Source organism: Trematomus bernacchii, unplaced genomic scaffold, assembly GCF_902827165.1.
Source record: "Trematomus bernacchii unplaced genomic scaffold, fTreBer1.1, whole genome shotgun sequence".
NCBI classification, from domain to species: domain Eukaryota; kingdom Metazoa; phylum Chordata; class Actinopteri; order Perciformes; family Nototheniidae; genus Trematomus; species Trematomus bernacchii.
Window position 1 is genome coordinate 11,210,667 of NW_022987705.1, and position 22,780 is coordinate 11,233,446.

Consider the following 22,780-nt stretch of genomic DNA (forward strand, 5'->3'; position numbering starts at 1 on the left):
TCCATGGCCAAAAGCAGAACATGTGGTGTTGGTGGAGGATTTAAATGGAAGAGTGTCCTCCTGATGGTTGGCAAGTACCGGACAGACTACTGCAGAGCAATTACACTACATTTTAACTTCATGTGTGAAAATAAACACTGCTGAGAACAAGAAAACCATACACTGACGCACACAACTAAATTAAAGCTTCCAGAATCAGTAAGCGACAAAATCTGGACCACGAAGAAGGGTTTTTCTCTTAACTTTCAACTTATTAAAGAGGATCAGTGCAGGACCACATTATTGTAACTAACAGAAAAAACCCAGTTTGACTAAATCAAAGTTTTATTCTTAGAGAAAGCTTGTTCAAAAAAGGTCAATATTATATCAATCTTTCACCCAGATGAACCCAGACATATATGCATTATTTAATCATTTTTATTAGGAATAATTATTTGCAGAGAAACTCAATCTGAAGGTGCAATTTTGTCAATAAACTTTGCCATTTTGACATCCCGTTTTGACAGTCCTCCACAGTCATGTGTGGTCAATGTAATCTGGACCTGTGAGGATACATACAGATTGTTAGCAATCACAAAGCAACAACATGCCATAAACAACAGGGCAGTAATCACATTTGTTTATTAGAATTCAAATGTTCAGAGTGCATGATCTCTAATTATCCAATTAAGATGGCAAAGGAGAATATCTTTCAAAATAAATATATCAACGAACTCACTTATAATTTGGTTTTAGAATGTGATCAGGGGAAGTGGATTATGTTGAAAGTGCTTTAGTTTGGTCTTTGTGACACAACTGTGATGAAATTGTTTCCAGTGTTTATACTAAGGTAGCCAAATCCTGACTCCAGCTCAGTACTCAGAACAAAAATGTTGTCTAACTATTGCTTGAAAACCTTCAAAAATCAAGAGTTATTTGTTAGGAAATGCGAGAAATACAGTGTACTTCCATCTCCATGTCCAGCATTTGGCTCCACCCATTGAGTTTGACTCAACCAATGAGGTTATTCCATGGAGAGAAGCTTCGACCCAGAAAGAAATTCACTTCTTAATATTGAGAGCCAATAAAACAGCACAGAGCATGAATGAATATTAAAAGAATATTAGCAGTAGCTTTGTATACAACATCTATTTTGTCGAAGATCTGTCGAAGTTGGATTTATGTGAGAGTGTCTGGTGGAAAGTGCTGCGGGGGCCCAGAGACCTGTAGCACCGTTCTACAGCCACTTTAATAAAGAGTGGATTAGGAGCAGCATTCCTGTCAGAGCGGCCCGGTCCACCACACACTAACTCAGTGGCTTCAGCCTAATGCTGAGAGATTTTCAGGGACTGGGTTTGTCATATCAACCGCTACTTTATTTCTGAGGCACAGAAAGTGAGAGTGTGTGTGAGTGTTGGGGTAGTGGACGGGAGGTAGAGATATTTGCAGAGCTTTTCACAAGAAAAGCGATGGGATTAGAGTGTGAAGCTACTGCGTTTCCCCCTCATTCTGACTTGCAGAGTGCGTTTCAGGCTTTGAGTGAAGATCTCTCCAGAACTAGTGAGGATTGTTTGACATGCAAAATCTGACTTTATCCATGGTCGATTGATCTTGGTGTGTCTGTAATTTGTCATAAGCCAACCGTAGCATTGCAAATATGGCAGTGTCTCAAACACATCACCGCGATAACACTGTTTGATTCTCCTTGCCTTGATTTCTGTAATGGATACTAAACAAATGCAGCACTGCAAGTGACTCCTCAATCACAATTACATAAGGTGGAGAAATGTATTACCTTATTATAAACATTGAACCATTCTGGGTGGTGGTTCATCTTCTCTGCCTGCAGAGCCACTCGAGACATGAAGCCGAATGCCTGTTAAAAGAAACAGTCAACTGTCAATCAAAAAGATATTCAGGAATTTCTACCGTTTAAAACAGCTGTGACCACAAAAAATATCTCTCACGTGACAAAGAATGATAACGCTACAACACAAAAATGCCACTATACCAGGCCAGAATCAATGACTCAGTAATCATTAAATGTAAGGCTACTACTAATAAAATATATTTTTTCAGAATAACCATTAAATTATTTCTTGATTCATTGGATTGGATTAGGGATTTGGTGTACAAAATTAGTGAAATATGGCCATTAAAACATCCCAGAAACCAAAGGTGGCCTCTTGAAATGTCTCGTTTTGTCTAACAAATGATCCAAAATCGGAATAAATGTATTTCATGATTATAAAACATTTAATAAACCAGAAAATATTATTGTCTTATTTTCAACATGATGAAAATTATTATTAAAATATTCCCAAAAGTTGATAATGTTTTTCGCTGAATAAATAATTGATAAATCAACTTGTATCTGCAGCTGTAAAAAAAAGAAAAAAAATCAAAATAGGTCAAATATGTAGCTGTAGACCTACGGCAAAAGGAGCAATGCTGCCATCTGAGGCGCAAAGAAGAACAAGACGCCGTTCCTGTGCCTGTCGAAAATCCTCATGAAGTATGTTCATACTTCCACACCCACTGCCACACACACACACACAGCATGCAACACAGTATGCACACACTCCAAAACATACACACTCTTCATATTTCAGGTTTGGCATGTGACTATCTCCAATCACAGGCCATCCAGGGAGTGATTATGGTTATTCTAATTATCTACAAAGAGAAGAGTGAAATCCCTCGTCATGCCCACTGTGAAGAGAGGAGAAAAAAAAAATCAGGTAGACCTATTTCAGAGCAATTTCCCACTGCAATCTCAATTAAGCCCCTAAATACTTCCTCCCTGTCTAATTAAATCAACTGAAAAGCCATTGTTTACAGACCATGGCTGCGGCCCCTTCCACCACCTGACATGACGAAACAGAATTACACTCACAGAAGAAATTGCGTTTAGCCTTTTTAGTGCGTTGTAACCAATTTCTGAGACGTCCTGTTCGGTGCCCGTGCAGCGCGGCGCGTGTAACACGATCGGCAGCTTGATCAAATTGGTTATCAAGAAACCGTCTCCTGATCAATTTAAGTAATTGGCATATTCCTGCAACTTGACCCCACTGGCACCAATTTGGAGACTGAGGCGGTCTGCTTTCTCTCAGTTCTCATTGGCTCTAATGGAGATGGCTAAGCAGCCTGTCATGTCAGGTGTTGTCCAAACATGCCGTCTCTCTCTCAGGGCCGAGCTCAGGCTAATCTGCTGCTGAGGAACACTGAGTGACAGGTAAAAGGATCCTGTGTGAACACTTAAAGGTTCCTGCACATTGTCCCATTTCAAAACACCATGTTCTTTCAAAAAACAATTTCCAGCCTTGACTCTGTTAGGGAACAAAAACTCATCCTCTTGGAATATCAACATACTCACAATTGGCCAAACTTGGGTTAGGAATATGTGCGAACACAGTTTTTTACATTACATTATTGATCTCTTTTTCAGGTCTCCCTTGAAAAAGAGATCAATGATCTCAATGGGATACACCTGGATAAATAAAGGTTTGAAATGAAATGATTTCCATTCTTCTTCAGGACCTTTCAGTCGCAGATGCAAATGATGCTTGTTTACATTGACAAAGTACAGTTTTATTTTTGCATTATCCTCCCCATACCGTTTTATCTCTGATGCAAAAAGCGAGTTTGACGGTCTCCATTGTGTAGATAGTGTAAATAACAAGCTAGCAAATTTGGAATGACGGAAATACATGATATCACTGTGGATTTTTTAATGTTAGATTCAGATCAACATTGTTGTCCAATTTTGACTACATATACTTGTAATCGCCACACAAAAATGTCAAGGACAAGTTTAAGGTATTAGTTGATACTCTGTAATCAGAGTCATTGGCAGTTATCAGGAAATAAATGAAATGCCTTTACATTTTTTGGCAGAATTTGAGGATTTTGGCCCGCTGTATGCTGTTCATGGCCATCTACAAGAGTGTACTAAATTCAGGCTCCTGACCTTGATCAGCATGTGTGAATAATGGGTGTACTTCCCTCTTTAATACAGGGAGGATCCCTTTTAACACTACATGTCTGCCAACTGGGTCACAGCACTTTAAAGATACATGATCACAATAACACAGTTGCAGACTCACTGACATAATGACGGGTGTGCAACTACAAACATGTGCAGTCACATCTGTATGATACGATTTCATAGACTTCCAAACTTGGCAAGGGAAGGAAATTCTAGTCCGGACAAATAATTGCAAACTTCCAATCAGTTTTTATTCAAAAGTATATTTATCTTCCAAAGCCAGCTCATGGCATGATGAAGTTTGCCAATGATTAAGAGTGAATGCTGTAATAGAAGTGTGTTTTGTATTTGCATTTTGAATTGACAGTGGACCAACCCCAACCAGAGCTTACACTCATTATCCAAACTTCAAAGTTCGTCACAAAACCCACTGCTATTTTCAAGAAAAAGGTCACACTCACGAAAAAAATTACATGTCCACGTTTGGACCTCATTGATGTGCAAACAACCCACAGAGCGCAATGCGTTTTGATGGGAAGAGGAATGTGAAACAGAAGAAGTCTAGCCTGTATGCAACCTGAACTCTCATGTCCCAGGAAGACAAAAAATGAGGAGAGAAAAAGAGCGAGGAAAGCAGTAATCTCCCAATACAAATGAATTGGAGTTGAATGTCCAAATAACCTGAAAAGGGGTGAAAAATGGCCTTACATCGGGCTTCTCTCACAGGCGGTGGTCCCTCGGGGGCAGTAAGGAGAGTAGCAGCAAGACACAATACTGGCGAAGTGGCGGTGCTACGTCTGTCACCTGTAGGTCATATCAACACCCTCCACTTGGGTTAAACAAGGAAATAAAACCGACCCTCAACTCCCAGCTGAGGTCTTATGTCAACCGAGGTCAAGGACTCTCCCTCTCAAAGTGCTTTGTTTACACCATTTGTATTGTCCGGGCCACACTTCTCGAGCCAACAGGTCAGCCAGCCAGTCGGCCAACCATCCATTCATTCAGCCAGCCAGCCGCTCTCTCCAAACTGGCCCAACAAGCTGTAGCTGTCAGACTCAGATAATTTGACATGACATTTCGCAGGCCCCCCCCATCTCAAATAATCAGAAACACCCGACGGCAGGCCCCCGCTTTGCCCCTTCCTCTGCGCACCAGCTTTTGAGGAGCCGATTTGGAGCTATTACTGCGTGATTGTCATACAACACTGGATGAGACAATTTGACGTCGGAGCAGAGTGGTGTTCTCTCTCTCATTGCGGCCGTGGGCTGGAATACAGGACTCAGTTTCAAACACATGTGTCTGTTATTTACAGATCGGTTTTCCACCGCCGCGCTGTCCAGGGGCTTAGAAACGCCTGCTCTGTCTTGCCAGGACTAAGTGCATGCAGATTGTGCCTACTCTTACTTGCCTCTGATGGACACACAAATGCACACAGATGCATGTACGAATGCACATACGCAAACCTTCTCAGCATACACACAAGGATGTGTCGACACACACATATGAAGACAAGCCGCTCTCCACCATTACACACCACCGTGAATACCCGATGATTACCCTGTGAGCCCCATCATCATCCGCGTCAGCACCCTGGAAAACCTTCGCTCCTCCGCAGTGAAAGGCAAGAACGCTTTGAATTGCACGGTGGTGGTGGTGGTGGTGATGATGATGACGACCACACCTCTTATGTCTCGTTTCTCTCCTTTCCCAAACAGCTCCTCACAAGCTTCCAGCTGGCAGTGCCTGCTAAGTTGACATGTAACTTAAAGCAAACTATTGAATCATTATGAAGCAAAGCTGCCAAGCGCTGGAATTCTTCCACGCAGTAGAGAGATCTCTGCTGGGTTCTAAATGTTGTATCACACATTTATGTTCATAAAGTTGTGAAACACAGACAAGAGCTTCAATTCGATACAAAGATGATGCAGGCTGTGACTAAAATCCTATGTAACAAATGTCCATGGAAGTCAGCGCCTATTTATGTAACGAGTGTTATGTAATGCTCATGGCGTTAAGGCCAACTTATGCAAGCCCCTCATTAACTGCAGGGTTACCAGCGAGGGCTTAAAAAGACATTGGGCTCGTCAAAAGACAGCAGACATCAGGGTCATCTTAGCTTACCCAAGCACTGATAGCCAGATTATCTAACCACCTCCGCTGGGGCGCCACACCTCACTTCTTCCCTGCAGCCATTTTCACAAGACGTGATGAATGTGTGATGCCTCCAGTTCCCAGGGAACGCTCCATTTTGGAGAGCGAGGTGGGAACTAAACACCACTGAGCTGATTAACCGGCCTCTCGCTGTGAGTAAGGGATATGGTGTGAGCGCTTGTGTAAGGTGATTATGTATACATGTGTGTTTAAATACTAGGGTTTAGATATGGAGTTTTAAAGGCTGGATGACTTGTATGCCTTTATTATACATTTTATGGCAGAACATTTTACTTTTTTGGGTCTCCATCAGAGTTTGATTTCAGTCAAGGTGCAAAACTGTGAGTGTGTGCATGTGTGCGTGTGTGTGTGTGTGTGTGTGTGTGTGTGTGTGTGTGTGTGTGTGTGTATGCATGTGTGTGTGTGAGTGTGCTTGCTACGTGTGTACATGTGTGTGTGTTTGTTACGTGTGTACATGTGTGTGTGTTTGTTACGTGTGTACATGTGTGTGTGTGTGTGTGTATGTGTGTGTGTGTGTGTGTGTGTGCATGTGCTACGTGTGTACATGTGTGTGTGTGTTTGCTACGTGTGTACATGTGTGTGTACATGTGTGTGTGTGTGCGTGTGCGTGTGCGTGTGCGTGTGTGTGTGTGTAAAGCAGGAGGGGGGTGGCTCTGAAAGTTTGGTTAACACAGGGGCTCAGTTTTAGTTGTAGGACAACTTATTCAACACAAGCAGAGCAAGGCCTGTAACGAGAGGCAGAGGCTTGAAGGAGCTTTGGTGGAGAGGGAGCCCCCGACAGAATATAAAAGGGGGATCAGCCTCAGAGAGCAGAGGGAGCTGTCTGAACAACAGCAGCGCTCTCCTCAGTCTCAAAATTGGACCTTAAGTCCTGAAGCTGTGTGGACGCGGCAGCCTTTTCTGGTGTAATGCGGTTATTGTCTGTGGTCAACCACAACTTTGGCGTGTCATTTGTCTCAAGTTTGTGTCATCTGTATTTTGTTGCATTATATCACACACATATAACTATACATGTTTTGAATTTATACAAAGAAAAATACTTAATGGTAATTTATGCATCTTTCAAGCAAAACTTTTGACAAGGAATGCTTTTTTAATATGGCCTTAAAACAGTTGCTAAATCTACAGTCTGGGACATTTATGTGCTCATTATGATTTTGAATGAACACACTATCCTGGCTTTTAGATATCTGTAAGACTGATTGATGATCCTTTCCAACTGATTTCTTAACAAATGTTCTTTCCTCTCACACAGACATGTAGAAAAGTCACTGAAAGGTTAGGAGAACATGAATGCGACAAAATAGCCCCTATTAAGAACGTACCATTGAGTGAATGCTGCAGATATTCACTATGAATGTGATAATATAATACAACATATTGATTAACAGAGCAAAGTATCCTATTAAACGATAATGTTGTGAATCCTTACATCCTTTTGACTCTAAATATCTTTCAGAGTGCTATTTGGACTTCGACATGCACGTGAGTATATTGAAAATAGTTTGTCATAAAGCCAACAGTTAACATTTTTTACTGTGAAATTATCACATTTTGGTAGCCATTTTGGATCTATAGTCGCTGTTCCATTACACAAGTTCTCTTGAAGAATGGTTAGACTCTGAATTACTGGAAAGCTATTCATTCATCTGCCTCTTTAACCAATAAATAAACTGTTTTGTGCACTGACAGATATTTACCTTGTTAAACGTTTCTATTCTTAGTTTAAAGGTCGGTCTTGTTCACTTTGGAGGAGATAATCAAGATAATAACAAGCAATTTTTCATTCCCAAACACAACTTTTGAGGCATTTTTCCCATCACTGTAAGACTGAACGTTTGTGGAGAAAGTTGAAATGCCATCATTGTCAACTTCAGCTAACATAACACAACAGTTGAGAATGCACAGCTCTCCTATCCAAACTGCATCTTTCGGCTACCAATTTCACTTGTGTCGCGTAAATGTTTCCACATTGTCCACCAAAACATAAAGCAGATGGTCATCAGTAAACATACATAACATAAGGCTTAAAACGTAAACAATATCAGGGACTGCAACTTAAAAACAAGCCCAAATCCAACGAAAATGTACAGTATTAAACAGATGTTTCCACATATGATTGCAGGGATTTTCACTGACCAAAGTGACTCCAGACAGAGGATTTCACCTCTCAAACCTGATTAAACATCACCGGACTTGATGAGGAAAATAACTCAGCAACTTTTCAGACCACTGCCACCATCAACGCAGTTTACCCACATGCCACAGATAAATTAGCTGCTAAAGCATCTAACACTTTCCACTTGCTGTAATCATGGAAAATAAACGTAGACATCCAGCTGTCATGTTCTTTTTGAGTTCATTTGCAGCTATGAATGTCCCTGTGTGTCATGTATTTAGCTCCACTTCAACAAAGTGCCACTGTGGATTTGCAGAGCCATAGACACACCTCTACCGCCCCCTAAAGACCACAAGAGGAAGTGTTTCAACGCACAGAGGGGATTTGTTATTCTCATTATAAACTCTCGGGGATCTGATTTCTTCGAGCCCATCACTCGCAGATAAGTGGCGAATGGAAATCAGCCAGCATGCCACTCCTCATCTCAATTCTCCCCTGGTAAAAGCCCTTTAAGAACAGCCATAAAAAACAAAGCTACAGTATGTAAAAATACATGGAGGGAGAATAAAAGACAGTGAAAAAGAAGAACAGAGAGACAGACGGAGAGAGAGTTGCCAACATGTACAATTGGAACAACATGAGCCCAATAACATGGGGCACAGAATGGGAATAAGAGACAGAGAAAAGCAGGGATTGGGAAAGGAGTGTGGCAAAGAGCAAGAAAAAAAAACTGAAATGCACATCGACCAGAAGGAATGATGGGGTTGTTAGTGGTTTGTGAACCAGATGAAACATTTTAACCAATTTGATTGTTTGTGAAAGAAATCATTCTGATCGAAACCCCAATTGCTGCCAACTGGACGCCTGGCGTGTCTCAGGGTAATGCAGTCTGACGTGTCGGGGTAAGAGGAGAGGCTTTAGAGCCAGGAGGAGTCGATGGGGGAGGTCAGCGCTTGCCCCCAAACTTCAAACACGGGGAAGTGTAAAAACAGACTATGTTAGGGGCTAAAACAACTAACGACAGGATTAGAGGAAGTCCGCTAAGTGGTCTTGTTGAGATGTTGCAGTTTAGGTCGTCCAATACAGGAATGAGGAAAGTGGTAGGCTGCCTACCAATACTGTACTGTCAAATGTATATATTAAAAGAAAAGGTTTTAAGAGTTCAAAACTCAGAAAAGTGTTATGAAAATGGACTTGGGGACGAGAAAAGTTCACAAAGGCAACTGTGTACTATGGTGACGATAACACCAGAGCAAGCATTTGTTAAAAAAAAAGTGCTGTGGAATATTTTTGAAATCTCCCCAAAAAAGTTAAAGGTGGGGTAGGTAATTTTGGAGAAACCAGCTCGAGTGCGCCAGAATTTGAAAATACACAGCCGGAAAAAATCTCCCACTTCCTTACAGAGCCCCTCCTCCAACACACACGAACGCGCACATGACCAATGAGGGCACGAGATAAGTTTGTGCACAGATGGAAGGCTGACAGGCAGGTAGGCCATCCAGTTATTTTAGCCGGGCCGGCTAAAATGATTGGTCGTGCTTTTTACAGTATTACGGCTTCCACAGATGACATTTTTTTATGGATTTTTTGTCAAAGCACTTAAGATATTCATTGCTATCGGGATGTTAAGAGCATTCCATGGAATATAACAAAAAGTGTATCTCGAGCCGGTTTCTCAAACTTACCTACCCCACCTTTAAGTAAGTGAACCTTGAGTTTTTACTATTTAAAAAAAGTTTCAATGTTATTTTCTCACAACCCATCAGGGCAACATAAAAAATAAACCTACTAAAACACACACATTTTAAATGTATGTTCTACATAAATGCACAACTTTAGGAATTTTCATTAAGTTTTGGTATTTTTGTCATGTGATCTCATGATGGATGGGCCATTTCGAGGGTTTGACACAAAAAAAACATTAATTGATTATAGAAAAATATGCTCATATTCCTCATAGTATAATTTCCGTATGGCAATACTGTAATATATCTAACTGTATAGATATCTTACAGTATTAGTATAGCATTGCAACAAAACTGTACATTCCATTTCTAACGGAGAGCAAAGACCAGGATTGGGCCAAACCTGTCCATTTGGTTTTTCAAGTACTATAAATAAGCACAATTGAAATACAAACAACTTTTTTGCTTATAGCAACGTAAAGTTACAAGACTTTAAATACTGAAGCGTCCAGCACGCCCTGTCGTAATTAGCACCCCATGCTCAACCAATTATTAATGAGTAGGAAAGAATGGCCTTTTCTTTCTTATAAACAACCTTTTAAATGTCATCAGTGCTCTACTTTGCAGGTTGGAACCAAAAGAATCCAACGAAAGCAGAGAGGAACCTGTCTGCCGCTACACCTGCAACCAATCAGCATATAAACACAGATGAATTTGTGTTTCCGATGGTTAGCGAGATGGTCGTGCGTCTGGCGGTCTGCATTCTGATCCCCATCAAATAAACTTAGAGCCACTTTGCAACAGCCCCCTAAAGACCAGAGCAGCAGAACGCAGAGGGCAACTGATTTCCCCCAAAAAAGATGACAGTTTGATAGCAGACTCTACCGGCCGCCTGGAAAAAAACACTGAAGCAGATGTCAGCTGCCAGTGTGTTTTCTCTGTCATTATGAATTTAATGAAATCCCATATACACACTCTAACCAGATGCACAGTGATGCAAAGGATGTCCTATGTCATGATCCCTGTGATTACGTATGACTGGTAATCTTGTCAATATTGCCAAAATGGTATAATAAACAAAAACAATTGTCATTATCTGCTTGTTAAAGTGTTTTGAAAAATCCTTTAAAATTGCTGCTCACCCATTTACATTTGTGTCTGTGAAAACATCATAGTGTATAACTAGCATAGTTCTAGTACATTAAATTCACTGTTATGATGCATTATAATGTGATTAAGTGACTCTTAGTAATCACTGTTGGCTAAGTAAAGATTTATTTTACCATGTGTTGTTCTTGCATAGATTCAATGATTATTTTTTATTCAATTTACCTAAAGCAACCAACAAACACTAATTACCTTATGATGCATTATGACAGTGATTATAATGCATTAAAAAAATATGACAACAATTCTTCAAAACAAAGGTATAATAAACTATGATGCTTGCAAAAAGATAATGTCACAGAGTGACAATTGTGAAGTATCATGATACATGACCTTGTAAGTGATTATATCAGTGACTTTTGTAAAGTGTCTTTGTAAAGCGATATATAAATTACATATATTATTATTACTATTATAAGCGAATACAAAATGCTTGATGATGATTTACCTGCTGCTACACACTATGTTCTTCAGCATTGGCAACAAGTAATTTATATTGTACATTTCCCATTTGTGGGACAAATAAAGGAATTCGGATTCTGATAACCTTTAAACCCAAATCTGAATCGTAAAATAAACCAAATGAAGTGACAAAAAAAGTCAACCTGCATTCACTCACACATGTCAGAGGTACATCAACATAAATACACACACACACACCTGATTAAAGGTTTTGAAGTGAAGTTCTTTGAAGATGGCATCACGGTCCTTCACCTCCACCCATCCCGCGGTCCTGAGCTCCTTCACCTGCTGATCCCGGTCTGCAGGGGACAGCCAGTGGGAAGACTGGACACAAACATACACAAAAGTAATAATGTTAACAACTTCATTTTGTAAACCTTGTCAACAACTTATTCTGTGTTAATTCTCTTTTCTCAATATGCTGTGGTGTGCTCTATAGGTTGATTTAATGTTGTCGTTGTATCCGTTTCAAACAACATCTTATCTCTAAAACTAATATTTTAAGCGACAAATTACATAATCAGTGGTTCTTGGTGCTTTTTTTTTTTATCTGACAAAACGTCAATTTTATCAAATAGATTTGATTTAGAAAATTAAGTTAAAGTTTGAGATGTGATTCATAATACTCAAATGTCATCTTCATTGTAGCTGTTAGGCCTACCTGAGTGTTAATAGTGCTGTGTCCGCAAGGTGGCAGTCTAGCATCAATAGTGTGTACTTAAGAAATTACACAGAAGTACACAGAAATTAAAGTTAAACAGTTAAATAAATATTATTTAATAAATACTAATTAACTGTATGAGCGTGACCATCATCAATATGAGCTTGAAATCCCATCTGTACATTAGAAAAGCATACTGAACGCCATTATCATTTCAGAATTCACAATGAAAGTTGTATAACATAGGCTTTTCTTACTTGTTGCAAACACTAAACAATTCGGCACGTTTATAATCGCAAATGAACACATAATAGGAGTCCCATATGATGAAATAAACAGTAGGATATATAGCACGAATTAATTCTCACTCAGTTAAAGTGTCATGATAATATTGCATGCAACTTGTATCGATCAACATATCACAGCCGAATTGAAGAACAGCTCCGAAACTATAAAAAAATTCCAGAAATGCTGCAAAAAAACCTGTGTCATCTTACAGGTATGCATGAAAACATTCAATTCAGAGTGTTTTGAATGGAGTTCGGCGTAATTACTTCTCCATAAATAACTATGCGTCTTGCATGGAGCTATGGACACTTACTAGCCTACTTCAGAGCCTATACAGGTGTGCATTTCTTAACTGTCTCATGAAATTAGACACTGCATAACTGCAGCTTCACATTGTCAACACAGGTCGGATGCTAATGCTAACACCCTGTCTCTGCAGGCAGCCCTCACCTCTTTAGACGAGTGGTTCTTGCAGAGCCCGGACAGCATTAGACTGCTCCGTATTAACACACGGTTACAGGGCCTCAGGCCACACATTAATACAGACATAAGTGACCCTGTGTCAGCTGCTCTCCTGTTTCCTCTCCTGTACTCACACACTCTACCATAGCTGTTCGGATAACTGCCTGATTAAAATCCCACATGTTCTAAAGGAGTCTGGGTATGGCTAAGTTAAAACTCCATACAGGTCTTGCAAACCAGATCTTCTAGTCAAAGCTTTGGCAATAATACTGTATGTGATTATGGTCATGCTTATAAAAAACTATTTGAATTGAGTTAATAATGACAACATGCAGTGGTGGAAGAAGAACTCAGATATTTTACTTGAGTAACAGTAGGACTACTTCAGTGTAATACTCAGGTCAGCTACAGGTAAAAGTCCTGCATTTAAAGGTAGGGTAGGTAATTCACTTCAGAAACACTTTTTGTTATATTCTATGGAATGCTCTTAACATCCCGATAGCAATGAATAAATTAAATGCTTTGACAATAAATATATACAAATATTTCATCTGTGAAAGCCGTGGCGCTGTAAAAAGCAAGTCCAATGATCTGCCTCAGCCCGCGGCAGATAATTGGATGGCCTACCTGCCTGTCAGCCTTTCATCTCGTGCACAAACTTATCTCGTGCCCTCATTCGCTCGTGTGTGTTGGAGGAGGGGCTCTGTAAGGAAGTCTGAAGGAAGGGCCAGATTTTTTTCGGTTGTGTACAAATTCTACCTTACTCGAGCTGGTTTCTCCATTCTTACCTACCCTACCTTTAAGATCTTAAAAGTAAAATAATATTGGCATCGAAATATACTTTAAAGTAGCAAAAGTAAAAGTACCTATAGCTCAATTCAGTATCATGTATATTAAATTACTGGAATATTATTTGTTATGCATTAATGTGTTCATCACAGCTGTTGAAGGTGGAGCTACTTTTAATTACTTAGTTTAAATACAACTGCTGGATATCTTAACCTATAATTATACATTACAATTTACTATATTTTTGCATTAGCTAATTATGTGAATCTGTCAAGTAACTAGTAACTAATTTAGTCAAATAAATGTAGTGGAGTAAAAGTACTATATTGGCTTGTAAAATGTGTTGGAGTAGCATACATTAGCATGATAAAAGTACCCCAAAATCGTAAGTACAAAACTTGAGTACATAACACCACTGACAACATGTATGGAACATCTGTTATATTTAAGCAGCATTTTAAAGCATATGATCCCACTGAAATAACCTTTAAAAAGGCTTTTTCATAATTTGTAAAAGCGTGTATAATTTTTGTAAGCACAAAATGGTATGCATTGGAAAACATAATTATTGTTCTTATTTTTTGATACTGTGAGCCATGTTCATCTCTGAATATTTTGTTCACATTTCTACATATCCTTACCTCTCTTAAATCTCCTCATTATTATATTAAAATATAATATAATGCAGTTTGTCACATACTCATTGTATACATTTTTTTTTGTTTCTTTTATATATTTATATTTGGTGAAAATACTTGTCTTTATTATTTTTAATGTTAAATACTTTGAAAAAATATGTTCTCTTTATAACCGTCTATTTTTTATCTTCTCTTACAACTTATTTCCTTATGTTTAAGTTTGCACCCACATACACCAAAGCAAAGTCCTTGTATGTGTAAACGTACCTGGCAATAAACTTGATTCTGATTCTTCTGATGTTAGATACATTCTTGTTATTTTCTTTTTAATTAAATTAGTAAACTAAACTCCATTGCAGCTTTTCCTTAATGTGACCCTGCTCATACCTTTTTTCTTCAGGATATAAACAATATTTAATAAGAAATAAGAGAATAGAAAAAGCACAAGCCCTGTCTTCAAACATAGCCAAAAGCCCTGAATGGTTAACAGCTGCAAATCAATACATTATTTATTATAAATCACAATTGCTCACACACTTGAAACATAAGCAAATTAGCAACTGTTAATTCTAAAAAAAGAACTAAGTTGTTTGCACAGAGTGACTTGAAGTCTGTCTGTGTTTTCAGTCCTGATGCTCGTGCTCCTGTCCCGGTATGAGCCAGCGGATGCTGTCCGTCCGCAGGATGGCGTACGTAGTGAAGCCTGTGATGAAGAGGACAGAGAAGACCAGCAGCCAGTCGATGCTCTTCACCGGGACGCTGGGGAGTGGGCCGAGGCGGTCTGTATCCGTCACGTTTTTGTCAGAGCCGATTTCAAACCCTTGAGCACAAAAACAAATGATCAGAAAATAAAGCAGGCTGGATATGCTGGGATTATAAAACCAAACCACACAAAAGAAAACATGTTTTTTATTTTGTACATATCGAATCAATTTCTTTTTGCCATAAAAAGTGTCCTCAAACCACACAAATTATCTTACAAACACTTAAAGACCCAGTCCAATTTTGTGGGGGATTCTGAGAAGTCAAGTGTCAGATATTCAGGTGTAGAAGCAAAAGGTAGTTTAGTACTTTAGTCCACGTTCGCAAACATGAGAAATACCTTGTTGAATGCACTTCCAGTCTTCTTACAATGATGGTACAGATCCAGTAGCTGTAGGCTAATCCCTGCTGTTAACCTGGACATAGTTGTAGGACCTGATAACCTGATTTTAGGACTGTGTTTTGGATTATGAATACAATATGTCATACAAGGGTTATGATGCAATATCTTGCAATATAGTAAGCAAGGTGATATATTGCTGTACTTTTCTAAATCTAACGTTAGGAAAACTAGCATAGCATTGATAACATACCTTCATATGAAGGAAAAGTTTACTTCACGCAATCATAACGGTGGGATCTGCTTTTGCAATTATCGAAGTCCTTTCAACATTTATCATCATAGCTCTGCTTTAAGAGGGCACGCAGAATGAGAGGGCGATTATTTTGGAAAACTAAATGAAGTATTATGTGAGTTAATATTACTTAGTCTCTGAGAACCTTTGTGTTAACCTTCATTTCAAATTATGATTTCATCAAGTGTGGTCACCAACAGGAACTGATTAATTGAAACTAAACCAGCTAAGAGTAAGCCTTATCTTCAAACAACACTAAACTTGCTTGTCTCTAACCTAAAACCGCATTATTGTAGACTGTTTCTATTTAGTGTGTACCTGTCTGGTTAGCGATGAAGGAGGTGAGCGTCTCCAGCGTTCGGTCCGTGTGGTTGAAGCGGGCCATGGGTTTGGCCCCCTGGAACAGCAGGATGTTGGGCACTGCCACGGTCCCAAATCTGGTGGAAAGGCTGGTGGACCAAAAATGGGAACAAATAAGACACACAAATTACAAATGAAGTTATAGTTTTAGATATGGTCTGTATGCAGTATATTTGATCTTAACAAAAAATTATTCCTAACATTATTATGTTTTAGTTAAGAGTTTGACGGCGATTATGTGTTCATCTGCATTATATTCCACGGTGTTCCTAAATTTCAGACATTTACATACATGAGGGTATACAGAATATAGCACACACCTCTCAATGTATCACAATCCATCACAAATGTATCAAAACCGTATATACAAGGTTTACAAAATGTAGATTTATCTTGAAATCTTTTTTTATTTTCTCTAAAAATAAGACAATCCAACAAAGGGAAAATGTCATTTTTGACGAAGTTGTTAAAACCAGCACTGGATAACCTTTTTCGATGGATCCATGATGTAATTAGACAGTTTACTAGTTGCGATAAAACTGTGAGTTGTAATTCTGCCAGGTATAAGCACATTTTACTTAAGCTTAAGACCATAAAGAACTCATAGAAATTAGAAATCCCAAATGCCCCTATAAAGTGGGCTTTTACAATGAGATGGGAGGATACACATTAATACCAGAAGAATAATCACCTGCTGTGCTGCGAGGCATCCAGTGCCAGGAAATGCATGCTGGGAAAAGCCCGGGGCAGGGCGTTGAAATGAGGTGCCAGCCCGGCAGAGAACTGGCACCAGGCGGTGAAGAAGAGCACCACGGAGCACTCTGTGCCGTTAGCATTCAGGAAGTCCATCAGGTCCTGAGAGAAGAGAGGAACAAGAACAAAGACTGAGGGAGGGAGGGATTCTTCTCCTTTAAATATGAAGCATCAAATCAGCAAAGTCTGATCACATCTTTTACAAAGTCTGGACCAAAAATAATGTTGCCCTCATACAGTAGGTTTGAAGAAAATATTGCAGAAAAGCACAAAAATGTAACATAAACGGATAAAACCAACCCCTTGTTTGATTCCACCTACTAGTACTATCAGCACTGCACATCAAACACTTGATAGTATAATACAATTTAATGAACAGCATGTTATTATATGGTGAATATTTAGCTTTAAACCTACAGTATTAGGTCTATAAAAATGAAGAAAAAATGATTCGACTTCTACTAGGATTGAGACAGTAATACAAAACTGATTTTTGTATTATTATAGTAGCCTTCTGATTGTAATGAATGGATGATTAAGCATATTATGGCTTGTTTAATAAATGTGTCTTTAACATAAGGAAAAACTCAATAGCATTTGGAATTTAACAGTTCTCATAGCACTCCTCCAGGGCATGTTTTCTGTTTTCTTTTTTTATTACTGCCGTATTTTATTCCATTTCATTTATATATAAATACTGCTATATTTTACTATATTTCTTATTATTTTTAATATTTTGTTATGTTATTTTTTATGTATGCACCATGACATCAAGTCAAATTCCTCGTATGTGTAAACCTACCTGGTAATAAACCTGTTTCTGATTCTGATTCTGATCATCATACCTGTGAAGCGTTGAGGACCTGCACACTGAAGTTGTCCATTCCTGTGGTGTTCCTCTTATCGCAGGTCACCTTGTATGTCTTGGCGGTCTCTGTGGTGTTCTGCTCCTCGGTTGGCGTTGTGTCCGCACGCACTATGTCAAGAGTAATCTGGAGATACACATTGAAAGAGAAGTCAACTTCTGAACTACTGCTCTTATGCCTACACTTTTCACTCTGATCATTTTAACTGAACTTAGCCTAGTCTATCCAAGCATGCTTCAGAATGTCACCAAAAATAAGTTCCAATCTTAGGCAGAAAATATTTAAGAAAACAGCCAAAAAACAGAAAGATATTCAAATTATAAAGGTAAAGAAATGCAGAAAATCTTCACATTGGAACATTTGCAGCCAGAGAACAATTGGTATTTGTGTTAAAAAATTTTACTTGCATGATGAATTGACAGTTGCCATTGTTTCAGCTCACCCTACTCTTCAAACTGCAATGTACAACTGCTATTGGAGTTACAGTGCTCCCAGTTACCTGCTGTGAGGATTCGTCGCTCCTCTCCTCCAGTGACTCGCCTGCAGCAGCCAGCTCAGGGGAACTACACTGGGCACTGTCCTCATCACAAGGCGGGAAGAAGCCTGACTGTAAGTCTATCACATTTTTGGGGAAAAGGGACTCGATGTCAGATCGATCGATGGGGGTCTCGGTCCCCATCAATGCATCTGCGATCTCAGCTGTCTTGAACTGCCTCTTTGGCAGAGAGTCCGGTTCTTCTGACTCCACAAACTTAGGGCTGTTCTCCAAGTCGGATACTGCATCTTCTGACAGACTGAGCTCCAGTGACTCATGATTTTCTGAAAAAAAAGTCATACATAGATCAAAATCAGTACATTAGATAGATATAAACATCATCAGATTACTGCTACATTTCTAAAAAGTGTGGATTACTAGCAGGAATACAATGTCAGTAAAAAAACAACTAAAAAGAGGTTATTCTGTTTTCTCAGATATTATTTCTGCTTATTTAAACTGTAGTATGTGCTCATGTGTTTCATTGTTGGTGTATAGGCTACTGCCTGGATATGCTTAATGAAAGGCAGGTTTTCCTATAAATAAAATCATTTTGATCCTAAATATCTTTATTGTTCTTCTTTTCTAAGGTCACATTGCTCTGTTGTCTTGCATAATACACTCGAGTAAAAAACATCTTATTGATTTTTATTTTGTCTTTTATTTATTTGCATTGCATTTTATATTGAGGTAATCCAAAAGTAACGTTGGGTTATTATATTACTTTTATATTTTGATACCCAGGTTTTCTTTTACAGGTAACTGGTCATTTTAATGGATTACATGTTTTTAACTAACCCTCCAAACCCTGGTTATCAGCTAGTTTTGAAGAATGGCTTCGTTTGGATAAGCAGATATATTTTAAATTAAGAAGACAACTTTAGGACAACTAGCTTGCTGACAATAATTACATTTAGTATGATAACAAGTCACCTGTTAATCGGTGGTGTAAAGTAACTAAGTACATTTACTCAAGTACTGTACTTAAGTAAAATGTTGATGTACTTTTACTTTACTTGAGTATTTCAATTTTTTTCTACTTTGTACTTCTACTCCACTACAATTCAGGGGTAAAAAGTGTACTTTTAATCAAGTACATTTATTAAATTTAGCATATTTTGTGTAATGATGTGAATCATAAATCAACCCTTAAATACACCTGGAGTTACATTTGCATGCTAACCTGCAGCATACTAAGTAATTAAAACTAGCTGGACCTTTACCAGCTTTGATAAACACCTTCATGCATCAATATAACACTGTGAGTTCGGAGTGTTATTTAACATTAACAATTTAGTATAATAACCAGTCACATGTTAACACTGTTAGGTCGCAGTGTTTTGCTAACACTGTTTAGCTAACAAGCAGCTGTCAGTCTCTTACCTTGTGCGATCACAGCCGAAAGCCTTAAAACATCCGAAAGACATAACACAAATAATAAAACATACGAGATGTGAAGCTTATTTAAAATAGCCGTCATATTTTTCGATTTCAGCCTGGTGCAAATATGAACGGTTATCACGACATGGTGCAATTTTTCAGCTCTAAGGAAATAATGTTCCGAGCAGTGGCGGAAGAAAATAAATGTAACACAACCGGACATTAAGACATCCATGCTTCCGGAGGCAGAAATGTTTTTACGGGGAAATAACTCCATGGATGTAGAATAACTCTCTTAAAATATCCATGAGAAAAATACATGTATAGATACCATTTGCTGCATGTATCTCAGTATTAAAACTGGACCAAAAAAACTAAAATATTGTAACGTCTTAATACAAATGTAACTAGTGAAATGCACTCTGTAGCACATGATCTAACTAATTACTTAAAACGATCTCATTACATATTGTTAGAAAAGTTACTACATGAAGTTACTGCATAACGTCACATGATTTGTATTGATTTTCAGATAGAACTGACTTCTCCCCCCCGACAAACACACACAACTTTATTTACTGGCTAGGCTCCTCCTGCTCAAAGTCTACACAGCTCAGACGTTGTTCCCCCGCTTTCACAGATTTGACAGTTTAAAGACGGGTGTAAGCCTTTATATATACAGTCTATGGTGTAAGCACCATGTGGTGACATGTAACTGAAAAGCCCATACATTGTAGATCAGTGATTCAACATCAGGGAATTAGCTTTTCGGAAACAGAAAGTGAAACTTACTGACATTCACTGTCGAGAAATGGCGCAGCACGTGAGTCTGTCTCAGGAAAAATGTAGCTGTTCGATCTGTCTGGATATTCTAAAGGATCCGGTAACTATTCCCTGTGGGCATAGTTATTGCATGAGCTGTATTAAAGACTGCTGGGGTAAGGAGAATGAGGAGAAAACCTACAGCTGCCCACAGTGCAGGCAGAGCTTCACACCGAGGCCTGCCCTGGTGAAAAGTACCATGCTTGCAGAGTTAGTGGAGGAACTGAAGAAAGTAGGGCTTCAAGATGCTTCACCTGATCTTTCCATTGCAAAACCTGGAGATATGGTCTGTGATTACTGCTACGGGGTGAAGCTGAAAGCCTTCAAGTCCTGTCTGGTGTGTATGGCCTCTTTCTGTGAGCAACACCTCCAACCTCACTTTGATGTAGCTTCATTAAAGAAACACAAGTTGGTTGCAGCCACCTCAAAGCTTCAGGAGAACATCTGCTCTCGTCATGACGAGGTGATGAAGATTTTCTGCCGCACTGATCAGCAGTGCATCTGTTATCTCTGCTCCATGGATGACCACAAAGGCCATGACACAGTCTCCGCTGAAGCAGAGAGGGCTGACAGGCAGAAGGAGCTCGGGGTGAGCCGGGAAAAAGTCCAACAGAGAGCCCAGGACAGAGAGAAAGACGTCAAGGCGCTTCAACAGAGGGTGGAGGCTATCAATCGCTCTGCTGATGAAGCAGTGAGGGACAGTGAGAAGATCTTCACTGAGTTCATTCATCTCATTGAGAAAAGAAGCTCTGAGGTGAAGCAGAAGATCAGATCCCAGCAGAAAACCCAAGTGAGTCAAGCTCAAGATCTTGAGGAGAAGCTGCAGCAGGAGGTCACTGAGCTGTGGAGGAAAGACGCTGAGCTGCTGCAGCTCTCTCACACCGAGGACCACCTGCATTTCCTAAACAACTACCCCTCACTGTCACGTCTGAGTGGGTCTGAAGACTTACCCAGCATTGATATCTGTCCTCTGCGCTTATTTGAGGATGTGACCGTGGCGGTGTCAAAGACCAGAGATAAACTGCAGGTTGTTGTGACTGAGGAGTGGGAAAACATCTATCTGGCAGTGACTGGAGTGGATGTTTTAATGACCCAAGCAGAGCCCAGAACCAGAGCTGAATTCAGGAAATATTCTCGTCAAATCACATTGGATCCAAATACAGCACACAGGCGGTTGTCATTGAGTGATGGGAACAGAAAAGCAACACGAATGGCAGGAGATCAGTCATATTCTGCTCATCCAGACAGATTTGTTGCAAATTGTCAGGTCCTGAGTACAGAGGGTCTAACTGGACGTTGTTACTGGGAGGTGGAGTGGAGCGGGAGAGCTTTTATAGCAGTGGCATACAAAGATATTAGCAGAACTGGGACTGGGAATGAATGTGGATTTGGATTAAATAACAAATCTAGGGCATTAAGGTGTAACGGTGGTGGTAAATATGAATTATTCTCTAGCAATATTCCTACTTCCATCTCAGGCCCTCAGTCCTCCAGAATAGGAGTGTACCTGGATCACAGAGCAGGTTCTCTCTCTTACTACAGCGTCTCTGACACCATGACCCTCCTCCACAGAGAGCAGACCACCTTCACTCAGCCTCTCTATCCTGGGTTTTGGCTTCCACAAGGTTCTGGAAGCACAGCGGAGTTGTGTGAGCTGAACTAGACCGAAGTTTAAAGAGTGTGTTATCTCTCTACAGTTAATGTTGAGGTGTGTCTGCACTCCAGAGAGCAAACCTATTATAGCCTTCTGTGATTTTCTCTTTTGGATCTTTTGTCTGTGTATTTCGTACGTTATATTTTCGAAACATTTTCAATTCATACTATGCTTGGAAAAATACTACATTTGCAAAATGTCTAAACGGATTTGATATAAACAGGAGTTATTATGTAAAAGAAAAAAGTGTCATTATGTAAAAATGTATGAATGTATTTGGAAACTTAATAATATGTAAAATATAATTTAGTATGCTACATAATGGTGTTTATACTGCATTCTATGTTGCTCTAGTTCTGATAATACAAATTCCATCTACTTCATTAATGTGACCAAAAAAGTATGGGTACAATTTAAATGTAAAATTGTTTGAAATAGCTTGTTAATCATCTTTTTAAGGGTAAATTCATCTGTCTTTACAATGTAACACGTTTTGGGAATCATTTATAAAAAGTGTATGTTCAAAACTGTAAAAATAAATAAATAAATCGATCAGTTGTCACAATTTTATCAGCAAACTTCTATTATTTTAAAAGATAATTA

The 22,780-nt window shown here is 39.2% G+C and overlaps 3 protein-coding genes across 3 annotated transcripts; 1 reads left to right on the forward strand and 2 right to left on the reverse strand.

The window, feature by feature from the left end:
* Positions 1-399: 399 nt before the first annotated feature.
* On the reverse strand, positions 400-13,125 carry LOC117490503 (pterin-4-alpha-carbinolamine dehydratase 2-like). Its single transcript, XM_034140264.1, has 4 exons — positions 12,972-13,125; positions 11,771-11,896; positions 1,775-1,855; positions 400-542 (listed from the first exon to the last, which is right to left on the reverse strand). The coding sequence occupies exons 1-4, from the start codon at positions 13,068-13,070 to the stop codon at positions 447-449; spliced, it is 402 nt and encodes a 133-aa protein (XP_033996155.1). The 5' UTR covers positions 13,071-13,125; the 3' UTR covers positions 400-446.
* Positions 13,126-14,888: 1,763 nt separating this feature from the next.
* Positions 14,889-19,909, reverse strand: txndc15 (thioredoxin domain containing 15). The gene is made up of 6 exons (XM_034140582.1): positions 19,705-19,909; positions 18,286-18,605; positions 17,766-17,912; positions 16,859-17,022; positions 16,126-16,256; positions 14,889-15,230 (listed from the first exon to the last, which is right to left on the reverse strand). The coding sequence occupies exons 1-6, from the start codon at positions 19,799-19,801 to the stop codon at positions 15,034-15,036; spliced, it is 1,056 nt and encodes a 351-aa protein (XP_033996473.1). The 5' UTR covers positions 19,802-19,909; the 3' UTR covers positions 14,889-15,033.
* A 388-nt stretch (positions 19,910-20,297) lies between these two features.
* Positions 20,298-22,729, forward strand: LOC117490348 (tripartite motif-containing protein 16-like). Its single transcript, XM_034140060.1, has one exon. It carries the CDS (start codon positions 20,513-20,515, stop codon positions 22,184-22,186), a length of 1,674 nt encoding a protein of 557 aa, XP_033995951.1. The 5' UTR covers positions 20,298-20,512; the 3' UTR covers positions 22,187-22,729.
* Positions 22,730-22,780: the final 51 nt, after the last annotated feature.